This window comes from Macrobrachium rosenbergii, chromosome 53 (genome assembly GCF_040412425.1).
Source record: "Macrobrachium rosenbergii isolate ZJJX-2024 chromosome 53, ASM4041242v1, whole genome shotgun sequence".
Lineage (NCBI taxonomy): Eukaryota > Metazoa > Arthropoda > Malacostraca > Decapoda > Palaemonidae > Macrobrachium > Macrobrachium rosenbergii.
The window spans coordinates 47,995,152-48,014,780 of record NC_089793.1 but is presented as its reverse complement, the minus strand read 5'-3'; the positions used below and the strand labels follow the sequence as shown (position 1 = coordinate 48,014,780).

The window sequence follows — 19,629 nt, the reverse complement described above, 5'->3', positions numbered from 1 at the left end:
ATACTTATTCACTGTAGAAATACTTTCAAACTCATTGCATAACATCACTCGGCCACATACCTACATTGACTACAATGTACAAAATTATAAATTGAATCAATTAATGTAAGAGGATTAACCATCTCAACATCATATAAAATCATTACAAAAATTAACTCTAAGCCAATCAACTAAGGTAAACTCAGCAATAATAATGTAATGCAAAAATGAATAAAGTAGTCATGTAAGCAGGTGCATGGAAATAAAATTATATGAATGCCTATAATATACATTCAAAGAAAAACTTGACTATAGTCAATTACTTCAATGTCAATAATCAGTGCAACAGAAATATATATATCAATAATTCCCATTAGTAAGCAAATGAATGCAAGAAATATTATAATGCATCATAGTGCTAAACACAAAACAAGACAAGTATATATATATATATCAAATACTCAAAATAAATTAAGAAAATTAAGGCAAAGTAAATATATCAAATGCCTATTACTCTCTGGTTACCAATCATGATAACTTGGTAAAAATTCACATATCATAAACACTGTAATTGTTATTAAAAGAAATCATAGATTGCAAATAAAAAAAAATCAATCATCAAAATATTCAAGTGCAAGTCAATGGTAAACATTATAACTATTTAGGATGGATTCTGTCCATCATGTCCTTGATTATGGTAAGCTTATTCAATATTAATTTCCTGACAATTATAGAGGAAATGAAAGCAAATAGTACCAAAAGAATGACATTTATGAATGACATGATAGGAGAAATCTCGGTCTTATATGTATGAAAGAAAGTATGAACCTCTTCTAGCTTTGTGAATGTCTCCAATTCCAGTTCTGAAAGTTGAAATTCGTTAATTGCTTCAAACTGATGCACACTTTTAGTGAAATTCAAACTGTACGTCGTGAAGACTGTAGGTTTGTAATACAAATTATGTAGAATAACCAATTCACAAGCAGATGAAAATGAGTGCACATTAATGAAAACTATTTCTGTTTTGTTTGACTTACAGTCAATCTTAGCATTCAATCTGTTTGTTGAGAACACAAAAATTTCATCATCAATGATCTGAGCCTTGAAAGTTTCTGTAAACGGTAGGTACTTACAATGGTTCTTACCATTCTTGTTGTTTACAAGATCATCTAGACAATGAAGAGCACTCAAGGGTTCATAGAAATTCACAATGTTACAAACATATACACCATCATTAAGCAGGACACATTCCCTGAACTCATGTTCGGGAATTTCGGTCACTAGGAACGAATCATGCTGCAAGGTAAAGTGTCGAACTGTTCCTTCCAGTACAATGGACTTATTATCTACTACCATTGGGAATGGATAGACTGACATTAATGAGTTGATGTCTTGATTATTGAAAGGGATCACTAGGATTATTTGATTAGTTACTACTTTCACTGTGATCATGCCATAATAGTCCACTATATTTTCTACTAGTGGCTTCAAATGGTTGTTCACAACACACTTCTGAATAATGGCTTCAATTTCACTAGGGGTTATCAGAAAAGGCGACAGCAGGTTTTTACCTGCCATCATGATTGCATTGAGTAATTCCTTGTATTCCAAAAGGAAATTACTTGCTTCTATGAGCAGTTGCTCCATCATTTCTGTTTGATGGATTCTAGCAATTTCTGATGAAACATTATGGAGTGCACTATTCACAAATTCTTTCAGCACTGTGATCATTTTCTGATTTTGATTGACATTTCCTATTACTTTATTATAGACAGTGCCCTGCTCAGAAGCCCAATTTTCAAGTTGAGCCACTCTTTCCTTTAGCTTTTCAACATTACCATCGGTCACCACTCCAAAGAGATTGTGTAAAGCGACGCCTATAAAGGGTATGAGTGATCGCTTTACTACTTTCCTTGGCATAACACTATCAATGTCACTCTGCAACTTGGAGAGCATGTCGTACAAATTTCTATCTTGGACACTGTGTAATCCTGCCTGGATCTGATTGCTCAGCTGGACTAACTGCTCTCTCTGATCGATAATGGACTCTGTCCGGATCTTAACAATGGCTAGGTCCTGTATCATCTTAACCTTGCCATGTTCCTTGATGATGGCTCCCTTCCTTAGTTGTACGAGTGAGTTCACAAGTTGACTCACTGCCAACCACCAAACAATCCATTTGCTGAAATAATATTATTAAGCAGTAAAAATCTTATCAACTACATTTGTTTACCATTGCACTTGCCATTACCTTCTTCTCAAATTATACCTTGGGGTCATTGAAGATTCTATTTTATTATCTATCTTATCTTTATTAGACAAATCTGTCAACTGGGTAGACGACCAAGGTTCTGAATGAACTACTTTAATGTGGTTCCAATGTACAATAGATTCTCTCAAGGTAATCTCATGCATTAACTTGAATTTATTCAACTTCAAAACTTCTAAAACTCTATATGGACCTTTGAATTTAGGTGAGACTTTGGTATTAGGTCCTTCAAGAATAGGGTTTAATACATATACTTGTTGTCCTACCTTTAACGAGGGTATGGTGGACCTTTTATTGTAATACTTACTAGATTTTTTATGTAACTCCTTTAACCTAGCCCTGGTAACCTTAATTGTCTCAAACGTCCGTCTTGTTTTCCAAGCACTATTGTCCTCATAGTTGTACGTACGTCTGGCTGGTGCGGCATCATCCAAAAGTGAATTTGGTATTCTCTTTTGGTAGCCATACAATAGGAAATGAGGAGTTTCTCCTATTGATTCATTTACTGTGTTGTTTAGAGTAAATTGTATGTCTTCGAGAGTCAAGTCCCAGTCTTCAGTGTTTGGTGTTAGCAATGTTGTCAGAACATCCTTTATTTTGCGATTTGTTCTTTCTACTGCTCCATTTGAGCTTGGCTTATGTGCTGTTATTTGACATTTCTGTATCTCATAAAAGTCACACAGTTTCTTTAGAATGTCACTAGTAAATTCAGCAGCATTGTCTGAGAGCAAAACTTGAGGACATGAATGTCTGGTTATGATTCTAGACTTAAAGGCTTCTGCCACCGTCGATGCTTCTCTGTTTCTGGTTGGAACAATTTCTACGTATCTGGTCAAATAGTCAATGAAAACTAAAATCTGTTTATTTCCTCTGATGGTGTTTGGAAATGGACCTAAGAAATCCATTGTGACTACTTGAAAAGGATTTAATTCTGAAGGATACATTTCCAGAGGAGCCTTGACGTTGACATTCCCTTTATGTACATTACATATGGTGCAGTTCTGAACAAATCGAGTAGCATCTTCACTACATCGAGGCCAAAAATAGTTTCTAGTGATTGTTCTACATGTTTTCTTAATTCCAGGATGTCCTGATAACTTGTATGAAAGGGTTAGTTCTAAGACGTCCTGTATTAGTGTATTAGGAATGTACAAACGTGAACAAGCATTTGGTTCGTCCGAAGTTTTGTACAATAATCCATCTATCAATTGAAACTCTGAATTTTCCTCACCTTGCAAGAGGTTACCAATTACTTCCCTTATTCTAGAATCCCTTTGTTGTTCCTGACGAACTTTGTGTAAATCTAGGTCTGTGATTTGACAACTGAAGGCGAAATTATGAGTGGTAATTTGTTTCTCGTTCTCTTCTTGTGATCTAGATAAGGCGTCAGCTAATGTTTATATCTACCAGGTATGTATCTAAATTCTGGAGCAAATTCAAATACGCTAACGAACCATCTATTGAACTTCATATTATTGGTAAAAGCCCTTTTCTTGAAAAGATCACAAATGGGTTTATGATCTGTAAGAACATTAATTTTATGTCCTAGCAAAATGTGCCTAAATTTCTGTAATCCCCGACTAAGGCCAAACATTCTCTTTCTGTTGTACTGTAATTTCTTTCAGCTGCATTCAAAACTCTACTGGCATAGTATACAGTCCTCATCCTTGTTTTATCCTTTTGCATCAAGACGGCACCTAGTCCTGTACTTGAAGCATCACAGGCTAAGTAGAATTCCTTCTCGAAGTCTGGATAAACTAGGATAGGATCTGTTATCAACATATCCTTTAGTGTTTTGAACGCTGTTTCCTGTTCATCTTTCCACTCATAGTTAGCATCTTTCCTAGTTAACTCAGTTAATGGTTTTGCTATGGTAGCAAATCCCTTTATGAAAGGTCGATAATACCCTACCATACCTAGGAATCTTCTTAGCGCCTTCAAATTTCTTGTGGCTGGATAGTCCACAATAGCCTTAATCTTTCCTTCTTGCATTTTTAAACCATGTTCACTGATAACATGTCCTAGATATTCTAGAGATTTCTTCATGAACTGACATTTCTTAATTTTTACCTTTAATCCGGCCTTTCTGAGCCTATCTAATACTAATTCTTTTGTCTTGAAATGACTCTCTACATCCTTACTAGCAATTATTACATCGTCAAGATAAACCGATATGTCTTCAACATCTCCTAAGATTTGCAGCATTAAACGTACAAACGTTAAAGGAGCAGAAGTAAGACCAAACGGCATTACCTCGAATTGCAAATGTTCTTTGTGAGTACTGAATGCCGTGAGATGCTTGGATTCTTCATCGAGAGGAACTTGCCAATATCCACTTAGTAGATCGAGGCTAGAAAAAACCTTGGCACCTCCTAATTGAGCTAACATGTCATTAATGACTGGCATTGGCATTCGATCAGGGACGGTGTGGAAATTCAATTTCCTGTAATCGATTACCATCCTCCAACTACCGTCTTTCTTTGGAACTAGCAGTAAAGGTGAATTATAAGGTGACTTAGAAGGAATTACGACTCCATCTTCCTTCATCTCCTCAACCATCTCGTCTACGATGGGTCTTTGACTTATTGGAAGTTTATAGTTAGGTACATAAAAGGGTCTAGCACCATTTTCTATGACTATTTTGTGCTGCAGGACATCTGTCCTTCCTAACTTATCTCCTGTTACCGCTACAACATTCCGATATTTCTCTAATATCTGTATTAACCTGTCCCTACAACGAGGAAAATCTGTATTATTTACTTCCCCTTCTAATTTAACTCTTGTGTCAGCTATAGAGACAAATGCTTTTTCACTTATGATTAGTAAAGGGTTAGTAATCACAATTCCCTTACAGAATTCTATGCCGGCATGCAATTCTAGTCTTTTGTCAGAATAATTATGCACATAAGTCGTGCAATGTCCACCATTAAGTCTTACTAGGGAATTGTCCATTTTCACAAAGTCTGGTAAGTCTTCATTAACTAATAACACATCTGTATCACCTAGGTTTTTATCTGTTACAATTCTAAGACAAACCTTTGTCAGACCTTGTGGATGCAGCGTAACGCTATTATTTAATCTAAATTTTACAAGATTATCATCGGCAGTACTAACTAAGCAGATTTCTTCTGCATTCTGTACATCGGCAGTGTAAGACATCAGTAGCATCTGAACTTTCATCCTGTGTTATCACAGAACCTATCTCTGTCATTTTCAGGTTGCCTAACAGCAACACCTCATTGAGATACTTCTCTTCCGTATCTTCTCCTATTATTAGGTGACTACAATCTATTAGCATGTCAGGATCGTCAGGTTGGGAAAAAGAACTAAGTTCTTCGGAGGTATCTACTTGTTGTGCACTTGAGTCATCAGGTTCATACCTGCTATCTGAGAATTCCTCCTGAGTGGCTTCTAGGCTTTGAAAAGCAGTTTGACTATCTTCTCCTATTTCTTCTATCATTGAATTTCTACACACTGTCCTACCCGGGTTAGCATTAAATTCCATTTCTATCTGTTGGATGTCTACTTCTTCAGATGAGGCTGTCTCAGGTAAAGTGATCAAGTTTATCTGAAACTGTTCCTCTTCTTCAAGAGAGCAAACATTTCCTCTATCAATTTCCTTGATAGTTATTCTTCCATTGCTACAATCTAGTGTAATTCCACATCTTTTCATAGCCTGGAAGGAAAATAGAGCTTGAGCTGGAAAATATTTCTCTTCCAGCACCACAAACTCTTCCCTGAATTTCTTATTTAGAATTTTTATCTCTAAATTGACATTGCCTAGAGCCCTTATTTGCTTTCCAGCGATCCCCTTTATGGTCCTATAGGATTTTCTCATTTGGGAAAGCTCACAACCTATATGTTCTGTTAAAGTGCCTTTATCTATGATACTTACAGTACTGCCTGTATCCAACAATATGGAACTCAGTACACCTTCTAAGTGTACTTGTATGATAGGCAACTCTTCCTGACATGTATTAAAATTCTTTACTGAAAACACTATTTCATTACTTCGAGTAATGTCTGTTGGGGATACATCCTTATTCAATGTCACTATTTTTCTCTGAAGGATGGACCTTTCTGTTGTGCTCTCTGTGATTGTCACTGAGAATCCCCTTGATTTGGGTTACTGGGTGAGGTATGCTGATTATTAGGCTGAGTATTGTGGTTATTTTGAGACCCTGAGAATTTCCCTGTCTGTTGTACCAACAGTTCTGGATCATATGTCCTATCTTATTGCAATTCAGACACCATTTGTTTCTTCTACAATTCTGTGTTGTATAGTTGGAATAACCACAATTTCCACAATTTTGTCTCTGCCTATTTGACTGTGGTCTATTATTCCCTGAATTTTGGCCTTGACTAGCTCCCCTCTGTCCAGGAGCCCTGTTATTTCCACTGTTACTTCCATTAGTTCCAGTGGTATTCCCATTGTTACCTCTATTTGGCGACCTACCTTGATTGTTTCTGTTTGATTGATTAAATCTCCTATTGTTGTTCCCACCGTTTCTATCAAACGAATTTCTGTTTCCCTGATGCCTAGACCTAGCTTGCCCTGATTGGTTTCTACTGGACTGATTGCTATTATTTCTTGGGCTTCCACTAGCTACGGTTCCCGTAAAATCTGCACTACTACTTGATGAATTCTGTTTTACTTTTCCTTCTATGTACATCAAGGTTTGTACAATTCCATCATTTGGCTTCCTATTGCAGTACTTCTTTAAGGCTACTCTTTCTTCCTTACCCAAAGCATCGTAGATTGGCCCTAATGACATATATCTAAGTACCTTGGATATACTAGCTAAATCTGTTTCATCATCATCAAAGTCATCCTTCCTTCCAATAACAATTCCTACATCTTTCATATCTGTCTTCACTCTATCTATAGCTTCTTCTACTCTAGTGGCTAAAACTAAGTGATTACCCTCATATTTCTGATAATGGAAAGTTCCTATGTTGTACCATGGATCTTTCTGGGCTTCTGGTTGCCAAAACTGTAAGCACTGTTTCATGAATTCGTTAAACAGAGTAAATTTCCTAAAAAGTACTGAATGAAGAACTGTATGTGCATCACCATGTTCCATACTAACATACAAGAGTGCTTCATCTATTTTCTTTCTCTCATCTGTGATACCAGCAGCTGAAATTCTGCTTTCTGTGTCTGCCAACCATCGATTTACACTATATTCTTCTAGTCTACTTTTATCTACATTACTTGGGTCTACCATTCCACAAAATCTAGTGGCTTGGGTGATTACTGCGGCTTGAGCCATGGTGTAGCCTCTAGGTACAGTCGAATTTGTTGGGTTAGTGGTTACAACGGAAGTGTTAGGCGCACTAGTTGTCGGTAAACTAAGTGGGGGACCCTGACTATGAGAACATCTGGGTCTAGTATTACTAGGATTAATTTGTCTAGAAAGTCATTCAGGTACAGGCCTTAGGTTATATTGAGTCTGGTCTCCGCCCCTTGTCTGTTGCAGTCGGGAAATTACTTCATCAAAGGATTCATTCATATTAACTAATAAAATATTCAATGATTCCAAGAATGAAAAATAAACGAAAAAAATTTGAGAAGCAGGTACTTACTTCAATTGCATGTTTGCTGAGTTGACTGTATTCCTCTTTACAATAGAAATTCAAATTCCCCAACTCATTCCTTCATAGGACTCTCTCACAATCTGAAAAAGTCTGATATTAGTTTGAATTTATACAACTGTTTGGGTTCCACTGCAAAATGCTGCGCCAAGTGTATAACAAAAAAATTATTATGATAGAATAATTTAAACAGAATTATCTCTATCACCAAGTGAACGAAAATTTCTATTTCGTAAAAAAAAATGACTAAATATGAAAAAAAAAATTATTTCCTTCGTACAACAATAAGGAAATAATTCAGATAATTATTCTTCAAAAAAAAAAATAATTTACTTAAATTATTTGTTTAAAAAAAAATTATTTGCGCACTGCAGGGAAAATAATTATGTAAAAATTTCACGCACACAAAAAAAAATTAATTATTCACAGAGAAAAAAAAAATTTTTCTTGATAATTCCCCGATACTAGGAATGAATGATTACTATTCAAATAGCTTCGTGTCGTCTTGCACTTGAAGATAGCGTTGATTTCACATTAGCGCGAATGCCGTCAGCTTCCAGCGATAATCGGCACAGCTCGGCCGACTTCCAGTCCGATACTCGCTGAATTTGTCGAAGAAAAATTTGGATTCCCTTCCAAATTGTTGTTAGCGACAGTGGGAGATACCAGTGTCTTTTCTCCTGTTGATTGAAGACGCAACTTCCTCTCGGGAGGGCGGTTATCAACGCGTTGACTTCCAAACTGTATCGCCGTTCCGATTTCTTCACTATCTTTCGTTGCCGTCATCCGCTCCCGTCCATCGCCGCTCTGGTACTGCTAATTTCCGCTAAGTCGCCTTTTTAGCGACCAAAAATTGTGGGAATTTCGTGTATTGAAGTCCGTACACGATAGAAAAGTTCACTGAACTGATGTAGATATTAGCGACTTTCATACGTCCGCCAGCACTGTTTGTTTTCGTCCGACCTTCACTTGCTGCATTCGACGATGATTAGCTGCGAGTTGCCGATAGTCTCATAAATTTCATTATACTTCTTATAAAAATCACCGCTGTTCTATGCGGTGATTATTACTATTGTTCTTATTATTGTAATAGTTAATTATTAAACTGAATTTCTTGTTGATCTTGTTATTGCGAACGTTCGGGAACTTCAAACTGGCAGAGATTTACCGCTGTCAATTTTTTACTCCGATCGACGCAAAAAGTTTCGCTGCTTCGTGGAACATTCCTTTCTGTTTCGTTCTCTCTGCTTTCTTCTATTACTGTTTTTATGTTTCTAGTTGCTGAAGACCGTCTCGAAATTGTTTGCGCTTTTAATTTGAGAGTTAGTTATTAGCGCAATCACTCTCCACTCTGTGTAAATTTCTCTAGGGCCGTGAACATTTATTGTTTTTCAAATGTGCGCTGGACGAAATCCTCCGAGCTGTCACCACTTTTATTGTTACGTCTTTTATATTATGGGGTCTCAAATATGAATGTCTCTCTGCTTCTGTCCGTTGTTGTTCACTTTGGTAAGACCTGGGTATTGAGTTCTGCATTAGCCGATAACTTTGGTTACTCGTAGAAACGCAGTAAACTTGGTAATTATTCTTCTTCACTGTCTATCTTATTTCAGGAGGGGGGCGGGTAATGGATTCACCGGGCACTTTCTTAGGTTTTATTCTTATAACACTAAATAGTTCACACGGCCAGCCACACTGGACTTAGAAATTTTTCTTGGTTTCAGAGAGGAGAGCGACACAGATCTTACCCAGAAAGGGTTCAAGTTAACTCTAACTAAAAATTGATCAGAATGAGCTCTGGATCTATGTGGAAGAAAACTCCTCCTCCTTGAGGATACTTACTTTAATCTTAATGGTTCAATTCCAACTCCCACTTTGGCAAAGGACAAATCAGGTCAATTTTGCTGACCTTTCACTTAATAAGCTTCTCCTTACTTTCCCATATCTCGACATTGGTTGTTTAGCCTACAACTCTAAACTCCAATTTACTTGGTCTCACGGCTCATCATTTCAAGTTATCAACACCGTCTCTCTCTCTCTCTCTCTCTCTCTTTTTTGAATAATCACGATCAGTGAATGTCATACTTATTCACTGTAGAAATACTTTCAAACTCATTGCATAACATATGTGTGTGTGTGTGTGTGTGTGTGTGTTTTTTTACTGGACAAGTTTTTTCTCTTTCACAATTTTTGTTGTAAGCGATCGCCTTTGTGGCACTTTTTTCTTTGATACTGACTTTTTCATATTTTCTCACTTTTACTTTCAATCTTTCTTCAAAATTCTGGATAATTCTGCGTCTAGTTCTTATATTACTAATAAAATTATTAATTCCTTCGTCTGTGGTATTTTTTCGGTGACCTTGACCCTTGGGGCGTTCGGAGGGCAGGGGCCTATCTCCCTCCATCTGGACGTTTAGCGTAGGCTTGTTTGTTGTTATACACACAGCTTCTGTTATTGTCATGCCCCAATGTGTATTGCATTTGCATTTTATTCTGGTGTCGTCTACCAGTTCTTGTAACGATGGTTTCTTGTCGCGTTTATGTGAGTAGTGTTGGAAGATGGCTCCCCTGTCATTAATCGCCGCTTATGCATAGTCGATGTCCTACCGATGTAGCTTTCACTGGAAGATCTGCATTCCTCGTATGGGGATATGAATTCATAAACTACATTGGCGACTAACTTCAGCGTAGATCCACAGGTGTTGTTTTTCATTACAAGGGATGCCAGCAGGCTGATCTTGTAATATACCCATATGTTTATGTTGGTGTTGGGGGCTCGTGGCCTAACTCCTTTCTGAATCATTTTCTTGATGATGTTGCTGTTGTTGTTGTATTCGTTGCTGAAATTAGTCTGGCAGTGTATTGTTATCTGCTGTCTTATCTCATTGTTATGTTGTTCGGTGTCGTTGCTTTGTTGGTAGAAAAAGTGAAAAAAACTTTCGTATTTCTGATTGTATCATTTCATCTTCAAATCCATTGTTTGTGAGTAGCTGTTGTATTCTGTCCGGCTCCGCATTTCCTTGGGATCGAATACGACGTTTCTCTTCCCCTATTCATTTGGCTTTTTATACAAAAGCATCAAGCTTCACTTTCCATTGGCCTTGCATTTATAAAAGATAAAGTTCTTTTGTTTTAAAAACAACCAAAGCAAAATAAAAAAAAATATTTGATCTGTACTTTTACTTTGATACCAAGACAGTGAAAGATATAAAATCACTCCGTTCTTGAATTTATAGTAAAATGTAAATGTCAAAATATTTAATCACACAAAATATTTACATTTGAGTTAATATATAGTCTATATTAATCAATACCGCTTCTTTTAACAGTATCGGTATTTTTCCAAATAACGAGGTTACTTTATCCGGCACAACAATGAAAAGAAAAACTGCCCATTCATGAAGTCAGTTCCCTTGGTGTACAGAAGGCAGAAATTTATTCGTTCTAACTGGCAAGATCAGAAAGGTAAGAAAAATTTCGAACGTGAAATCTCCAGCGCTACATTTCTCAATCCAAAGTCCAAAGATTGTAAGAAAAAGTAAAGAAAAAACTGCATAATCATGGTAAAAGACAAATACATAATATTAAAGCTGTAGATTTTATGCATTTCTCTTCGACATCTAAAGGGTAAGAAAAACTGAACACAGTTACAGCTAAAAATGGAAAAAGAAAAGATTAAATCTGTGTAACCACATCAATCTCTATCGTCTAAAATGGTGTACGAAAAATCATGGGAATATAGAGAAAAGTAGAAAGGCTAAAACCATCGATGTTTCTCTGTAAAAAGTCTGACATGGCTAGAGAGGAAAAGACAGAGGAATGGCGGTAAAAAAGGAAAATTCAAAATGACGGAAAGCGAAGGAAAACAGTCGAGTCAAAAGGTTTTCCCAATAGTGCAACAAGGAGTTTCACAAACGACAAGACACATCAATATCGGCCGGATCTTTTCTCAGGCACGAACCGCCACCAGTCATATAGGAAAAGATTACCATCGTTCTTTCCAGAATTTCGAAACGGGAGAGAGAAAACAAAAAGATTAAGAAATATCCGGTAAGAAGCTAAAAGTAGCAGGCATCCTACACAGGATGAAAGCACAGCAATTATTTGCTCTCTGATTCCAAGGCAGCCTGTCAAACGCACAATAAAGTGGCTTCTTAAAATAGAAAGACAGAAATGCACATACTGAAATTTATCAGTCTTGAAAGTAAGGTTAAAATATTTCCACTAAAGGCTGAAAATAGGAGTAAAATCAGAATGATTTTCGAAGACAATGATTTCTTCCCAGAATAACACACTTTTGTCCCGCTTTCGTGATTCCAGACTTTTTCCGTTAGAAATATTTGAACTGCATGCCTACACTTAAGATGCGTGATATTATCGTTATATTGAAAAGATTAAATAATGCATATAATCTAATACACGATTACACAAAAAGAATGACCTTATTTCTTCAATTGAGTTAATATTGGGTTCAGTAATATCTAATTATTAACGAGGGCCTCGTAGTGAGATTCAGGACTGTCAGACCCGGCAAGAATTTCAGGTCATATCACTGAAGATGATTACAAAACAAAAACTGATCTGGAAGAGATGAGTTTTGTCATTTTTTAAGCATGATCAGAATTATGCCATTTTGTTCAATGAACGCCACTCCAAAAATTCTTCCAATCTCTCAGGGATTTCTGGAGAGATGCAAAAAATTTTCTCTTTTCCGTCATCGACTGCAGCCCATACTGAACAAGGAGTATAATCCAGCAACCCTTATTGTTACTGCCTCTATGATCGTTATTCATTAACTTGAGTAATCTTCTGTGCATCCCTTTTGAAGAGCTTTGCCCTAATTGATTTGGCATCTAGTGAATATGTATCTCCTATGAAGTGTACGTGACACTGTTCTGTACTACCAGCAACTTCTCTTTATTTGAAACACAACAGCAATCAAGTGCATGACCTTTCGCCCCCTTGATTCAAGTTTTGCAAGATACAAATGCTATGTTTAAGATCAAAAGAAATGTCTCAAGTTAACAATATAGTTTAACAACATCTTTAATTTTTGCGATGGAATCACTCAATTATAAAAATGGGGTTGAAAATTGTTAAGATACGGTGTTTTGTCAAAATTTTCCTTCTTCACAAGAGGGTAGAATATCAAAGTAAAAATGTCATTCTTTCTTAAATAACCTCTTTCCTTGGGCTTGGACGTTACAGTCCTCTTTAAATCGAACTTGTTTTTATCGTTTTTTTTATTTACTCATTTATAAAGCACCATTTTACAATACAACAGACGATGCCTTTCTTGTTTCCTGCAGAATGCTTTGTATCTAAGAAAAAGGTAACAAAGAAACTGCGTCCTACCGAAAACAGCAACTGTTTTACGTACAGGAGAAGCAGTTCTGGATTTACTGTACACCCCACAGAGGCATAATACACCTTGTGCAACTTACTGAAAGACAGGATTGAGTTTGAATAACGTAAAAAAGTAGAATACACGAAAGCAAGAATTCCCTTTCCTCCTACAAAACCAGCAACAGATTTTCATTGAACAGATCGGCGGCAATGTCGTTCCAACTCTCAAAGAAACTATGATGATGGAAATTCACATATAAAAAATGAATGAGTAAATGAATTCATAGATAGATAAATAAATAAAAGATAAACAGATAAATGAGTAAATAAATATAGTGATATATCATCTTTAAAATCAATTCTGAAGCCACCAACGATTGCTTTAAAATGGCTTTTCAGCTTACTACCACCGGCACAGGTTTCCACCCTGAGGGTCACGAGAGGTGGCTTGTATCCTAAAAGCCACCAGCAGTGAAGATTTATTGTAAAAGGAGCATCACTGGCTTCTTCATCTTAAAGACTACCAGCATAGCTTTCATTCTGTAGGTCACCACTCATGGATTTTCATCCTAAAGCTCACAAACAATAGCTCTTCATTCAGTTGATCACCATCAATAGGTTTTCTTAGAGAGGCGACCGACGCTGAGTATCGCTATGGTGGCTACCAGATGTGTATGTAATACTAAAAGCCACCAGTAGTGGCTCATCCTCCCGAAAAGAAAAAGCAAAAGTTTTCACCTTGAAGGGAACCAGCAATTAGTTGCCTCAAACGGTTTTCTTTAAGTCCATCATCAATAGCTGACATCGTGAAGGCCACCAGCATAATATCTAATCATGCTGAGAAGTAACAGTGACTTATTATAAAGTAGATAAAGTAGATTTTGATTGCCTGTACCAAGCTCTATAAGGCAATAGGCAGCTCTCAAATATAGAGTCAAATGACTGGCTAAAGTCACAACCATGTCAGCATTAAAATATTCTTATTAACATTTTCTCAAGAATATTATTATGATCTTTTACATCCCAAGTTTCCAGAGAATGAATGAATAAATCCTGAAATTTAGATTGTGATGCCAAGCACTGAGGCACTTTCGGCCATTCAGCGATTACGACGGTGAAAAGAGCACTTGGAGTGGTTGCACAGGAAGAAAAAGGAAAAAAGGAAGTGAAACACAAGGATCTAAACGTGAAAGTGGGAGAACCCCCCACTGTTGCTACAAGAATTAATAGTTGGAGAGGTAGGATAGCAAGATGGAAGAAAGGACACGCGAATGGATATAAAGTAAAAGGTTAACAAGTGATTTCAGCCATGGGCCGAAGGAACATTTTCAGTGGCCTTTAGTACAGTGCACCACGTAAAGAGCGGTAGTAGCAGTACCTCTGTTTTTACCTGTTAACGGTGTCGAAAACAAAAGTTTAGTGGAAAATGCTGGACATTTCTTAAATAATATTGTGTGCTCTAATATAACGATTAACTTTTTTTTATATATATATAGAAACATCTTGAAGGGGAAAATGGGTTGGATATTATTGTTAACCATTTCAGACTTACACCAGGAAACTCTTTCAGCAGTCAATAGTACAAATCACCCCGAAAGACATTTTCTCTCTCTCTCTCTCTCTCTCTCTCTCTCTCTCTCTCTCTCTCTCTCTCTCTCTCTCTCTCTCTCGTTTCTGTATAAATTTTATCTACAGACGTACATATCAATAAAAACTACAGCAGGGGAACCACATCTAGCAGTAAATGTAATAAGTATCCAGTTTCAGATATTTAAGAGGTAACCGTAAAACTCAAGCCGAAAATGAAAAGGGTGTTTGCACAGTGCGACTGTACTGATAAGTGCTCTAAGGAATCAGTTTCACAAAGGAGATGCACTTTGGTAACCCATAATCCCATGTAGGTGAAGAAATGTAATCACCGACACTGTATATTTCTTCGTCTCAGAAATATTTATGAAAAGTTATTAATCCGACCAATGAGGAAGTTGACCATCTGCTTTAAATGTCAGACAGCAGTGGCAAGAAATGTACTAATAGTGGAGAAATATTAACAGTTCGTTCGTATTCAGACTACGAAAAAAATGATCACACTATGCATTCTGAACGAGAAATTTTGACTTTAGATTCTGAATTTAGATTTTGTTCTGCGTCTTGTCCAGGCGACCGATTTATACGACAAAATCGAAGGAAAATATTCAAATGCTTTTGATATCGAAGTCACTGACTTTAGATGTTTGAACGCCAGTTAAATGATTGGAAATTATATATATATAAATATATATATATATATATATATATATATATATATATATATATATATATATATATATATATATATATATATATATATATATATATATATATATATATATATATATATATATATATATATATATATATATATATATATATATATATATATATATATATATATATATATATATATATATATATATATATATATATATATATATATATATATATATATATATATATATATATATATATATATATATATATATATATATATATATATATATATATATATATATATATATATATATATATATATATATATATATATATATCAATCGTTTTGAGATGATGTCATTAACAATGAAAATATTATTCATTACAAAAGTATCTCTGGCACTCTTTAGGGCCAAGAGGAGTTAATAAGTTTAGTTTGCTAAGCTGAGCCTGTAGGAAGAAAATCAGTCCATTGACGTCATCACCACCTAGCAAGACCCGACCAGTTTACGTGTTTTAAAGAAAATTTTTTTAAATAGCAACGAAAAAGTACAAAGAATGGAACATAATACTGTACAGCAAACAGAGACTATGGTAATTTTAGCAATGACAAAAGTAGTGGTAAAACAATAGAAACAATCAATTGTTTAGTGTTTCCTAAAAGCGTATTCTAGGATTATTGCCAGAGGTATTCAGGTCTCTAGCCAAGATGGACAGGATCCCAAGCAATATACTTTTATTGATAAAACTCAGTCGTGAATGTGGAGATCTTCAGCTTGATGACGGAACATAAATAGAACAATAAGTCTTTGTTCAAAGATCTGTCCCTTTTCTTTGTCTGCAGATCAGTCTTCGATATTTTCGTTCAAAGAAATGGGGAACGTTAATGACAGCAGCTTCTTTCCATTTTATAAATAAACAGAAGACAAAAGACCGCCCACCATAGGGATATGCTACCTAGGGTTTAACCATTTGATACCTTCGGAAAAATAATTCTTTAAAGTTTGTGTCGTAAATATTTCAGGAAGGAATGTATACGAAAAACTCTGCCATTTTTCCACTATCTGAAAAACATTCACAGGGCGCACACATCCGCCAAAATCAAAGACAACATTAAGAATCCGGATCCGGATGGGGACCTCCCTCAAAATCACTCTTGCCTGACCCAAGTATCCAAACTCCAAGTAATTTCATTAAAAACCGTCTATAACTTCTAGCTGTATCTTGTGAACTGAGACTTACAAACAAAGATTCGCTGACGAACACTGCCTTTAAGGGCTATCGACATGGAAAATAATTTAGTAGCAACTTCTAAATAATGATGGGCACTAACGTAGTGGCTACAAAACGCAGGATACATATCAACGTTTATGACGTTAAGATCATTATGTTCTGATATAGACAATATCTACACATTCTCATTCTTAGCCACTAAACAGTTCTTCCAACCTTTAATTCCAGTATAATAAACACAATTTTTCTTTGAACAAGTCAACGTCTGTGAGTTAATCTAAATAATTTGGCACTAGCTTCAAACATATTCTTCTCTATAGCTTTAGTTCTCATCTGATCAAACATGGAGCGGACTAAGGGTTAAAGGGAACAGAATGACAGCTTTCTAGGCCTTTTACGTTTTATCTAATATTTTACTCAAAACGTCACTCATTCTATTTCAGACCACAGGAATTACTGTCAGGTTTAAAATATCTTTTCATTCTTCGTGTTGCTTCTCAGCAAGTAGCATGCACGGATTCAGCTCATAAAAAAATGTCATTATTCATGGTGAAAGACTGATTTATAGAATATGCATATTTTAGTCATAGAATTAGAAACGTTAACAGAAAAAGATGTTCTCCGGATAGAGTCGATATTCAGTTGCAGATAACAGCTGTAGATGAACAACATTCCGCCCGTCCTGCTATACTAAACAAAAGGTCAGTGTGGCACCTAAATAAATAATGAAGACTGAGCACTTTAATTGAAAATAATAACCTAAAAGAAAGCTACAAACGGTGCCCTAGTTCTTTTGTACTTTGGACATATATATATATATATATATATATATATATATATATATATATATATATATATATATATATATATATATATATATATATATATATATATATATATATATATACACACACATTTTTCCAAAAAAAAAAGCCTGTCATGAGTAATTTTACTTATGCAATTATTCCAGTACACCGTAACGTTTTGATACACTACGGTCTATGTTAAATATTCATGAGCAAACACGGCCACACTTTGTTGAAACTGGAAGATAGAAGGCACCCGTTAAGTCCCCCGGAGCAACACGAAAACCTAAAGGTTTCAAGTCTCTCACTGTTACATTTTTCAATGGATTTTTCTATGTACCTACGGTCAGTCAGTCCCCAACACCGGGGTTGCCGGACGTGTTTCTTCTCTAGGTGCCTAAGCCCTTAGTATGTTATTATTATTATTATTATTATTATTATTATTATTATTATTATTATTATTATTATTATTATTATTATTATTATTATTACTTGTCCTTAGCTCACCCTGTCAGGAATGTCACTGAAATTCACTTTAAGCATTTTTAGATTTAGATGGAACCAAACAAACACACACACACACACACTCATGAATCCATAACCTCTTTCCGCTACGCAAAAATCTCCACTAATATTTAATATATTTTCTTTTATTGACAGGTGACCCAGACAGTGAGATATCGTCCCGTGAGGTCACTGCTACTGTTAGGACTCCTTGTGGTCATTTCCCTATTCGTCCTATTCACCCTATCACAGGTCAGGTCATAGAACGTTAAGTATTTCGATATGACAGTAAGTTCACTAGTAGACGAATTTCCTTTCATTTCTAAATACCTTGCCTCCCATATTTCGTGTCTAATAATTGACTTGACGTTCACAAGATAAAATGAGATACACCTATGTACAACAAATATGTCTTTTTTACTGAACACCAATTTTCGAGTGAATAAATGTCGTGGCACGCATATCATATATATATATATATATATATATATATATATATATATATATATATATATATATATATATATATATATATATATATATATATATATATATATATATATATATATATATATATATATATATATATATATATATATATATATATATATATATATATATATATATATATATATATATATGTGTGTGTGTGTGTGTGTGTGTGTGTGTGTGTGTGTGTGTGTGTGAAAGTCTGTGTGTATTTGTGCTTGTTTTAACTTAGAATATGTTAAAATTCGACCTCTCATTTCACTGAAGCAGATGGCTGTTGTGCAGCACACTATGATGGCTCAGCTGGAGACGGGTAGGCCAGGGGGCGGGGGAGGAGGTTGGGCGGGTGTCAACCAAGGAGGGAGGGCATCCCGCCCTGCCCAAAAGCCTTGGAGGAGTCAATTCAACCAGTTCAAAATAGAACCCCTTCTAATACGCAATGCTCCATCCGTAGAGGTAAGACAGGTAGTAGGAATAAAACGAAGGTATAATGCAGACAAGTAAAAGTTACAAAGTGAAACGTGCACCCTCCTAATGGTGATAAAATAACTGGACTTAAAGACCCTATTTGAGAAGAAATCTAGAATATTAATTACCTAGGAAGCAACCACATGCAGATAAACAATCATATTTAAGAATGTGAAACTTGACTGGGGAAGCATCAGCTTCGCAACTCATCCCATTAACGTTGAAATTTAGGGTCAGCTTTGAAAAATTATTTAAATTTTCACATGTACCTACAGATGCTCAAAAATTTGTTAATATATATGCAGTCATCACTGAGCACCGTATGCAGTGCTATCTATTTTTAGGATTGATATATATATATATATATATATATATATATATATATATATATATATATATATATACAGCCACACACACAAACACACACACACACACACACACACACACACACACACACATATATATATATATATATATATATATATATATATATATATATATATATATATATATATATATATATATATATATATATATATATATATATATATATATATATGTAGAATCTGCTGGTCACTTTTTGCCAGATACATATGTAATTGTAATGGCCACAATGCCCTCTTAACTTCTCGAATTCTTCGCACTTTTTTGGTTATGCTTGTCACTACAAAGCCTTAAGATCCAAGTGCA

At 35.4% G+C, this 19,629-nt stretch overlaps 1 protein-coding gene across 1 annotated transcript in view; it reads left to right on the top strand.

Annotated features, from left to right (window-relative positions):
* The window catches only part of LOC136834433 (uncharacterized), a 383,224-nt gene that overhangs the window by 348,160 nt on the left and 15,435 nt on the right, over window positions 1–19,629 (top strand). Inside the window, exons 3-4 of the mRNA XM_067097033.1 lie at window positions 18,139–18,234; window positions 18,742–18,927. Coding sequence (XP_066953134.1) covers window positions 18,139–18,234; window positions 18,742–18,927 — 282 coding nt within the window. The remainder of the gene's footprint in view (window positions 1–18,138; window positions 18,235–18,741; window positions 18,928–19,629) is intronic.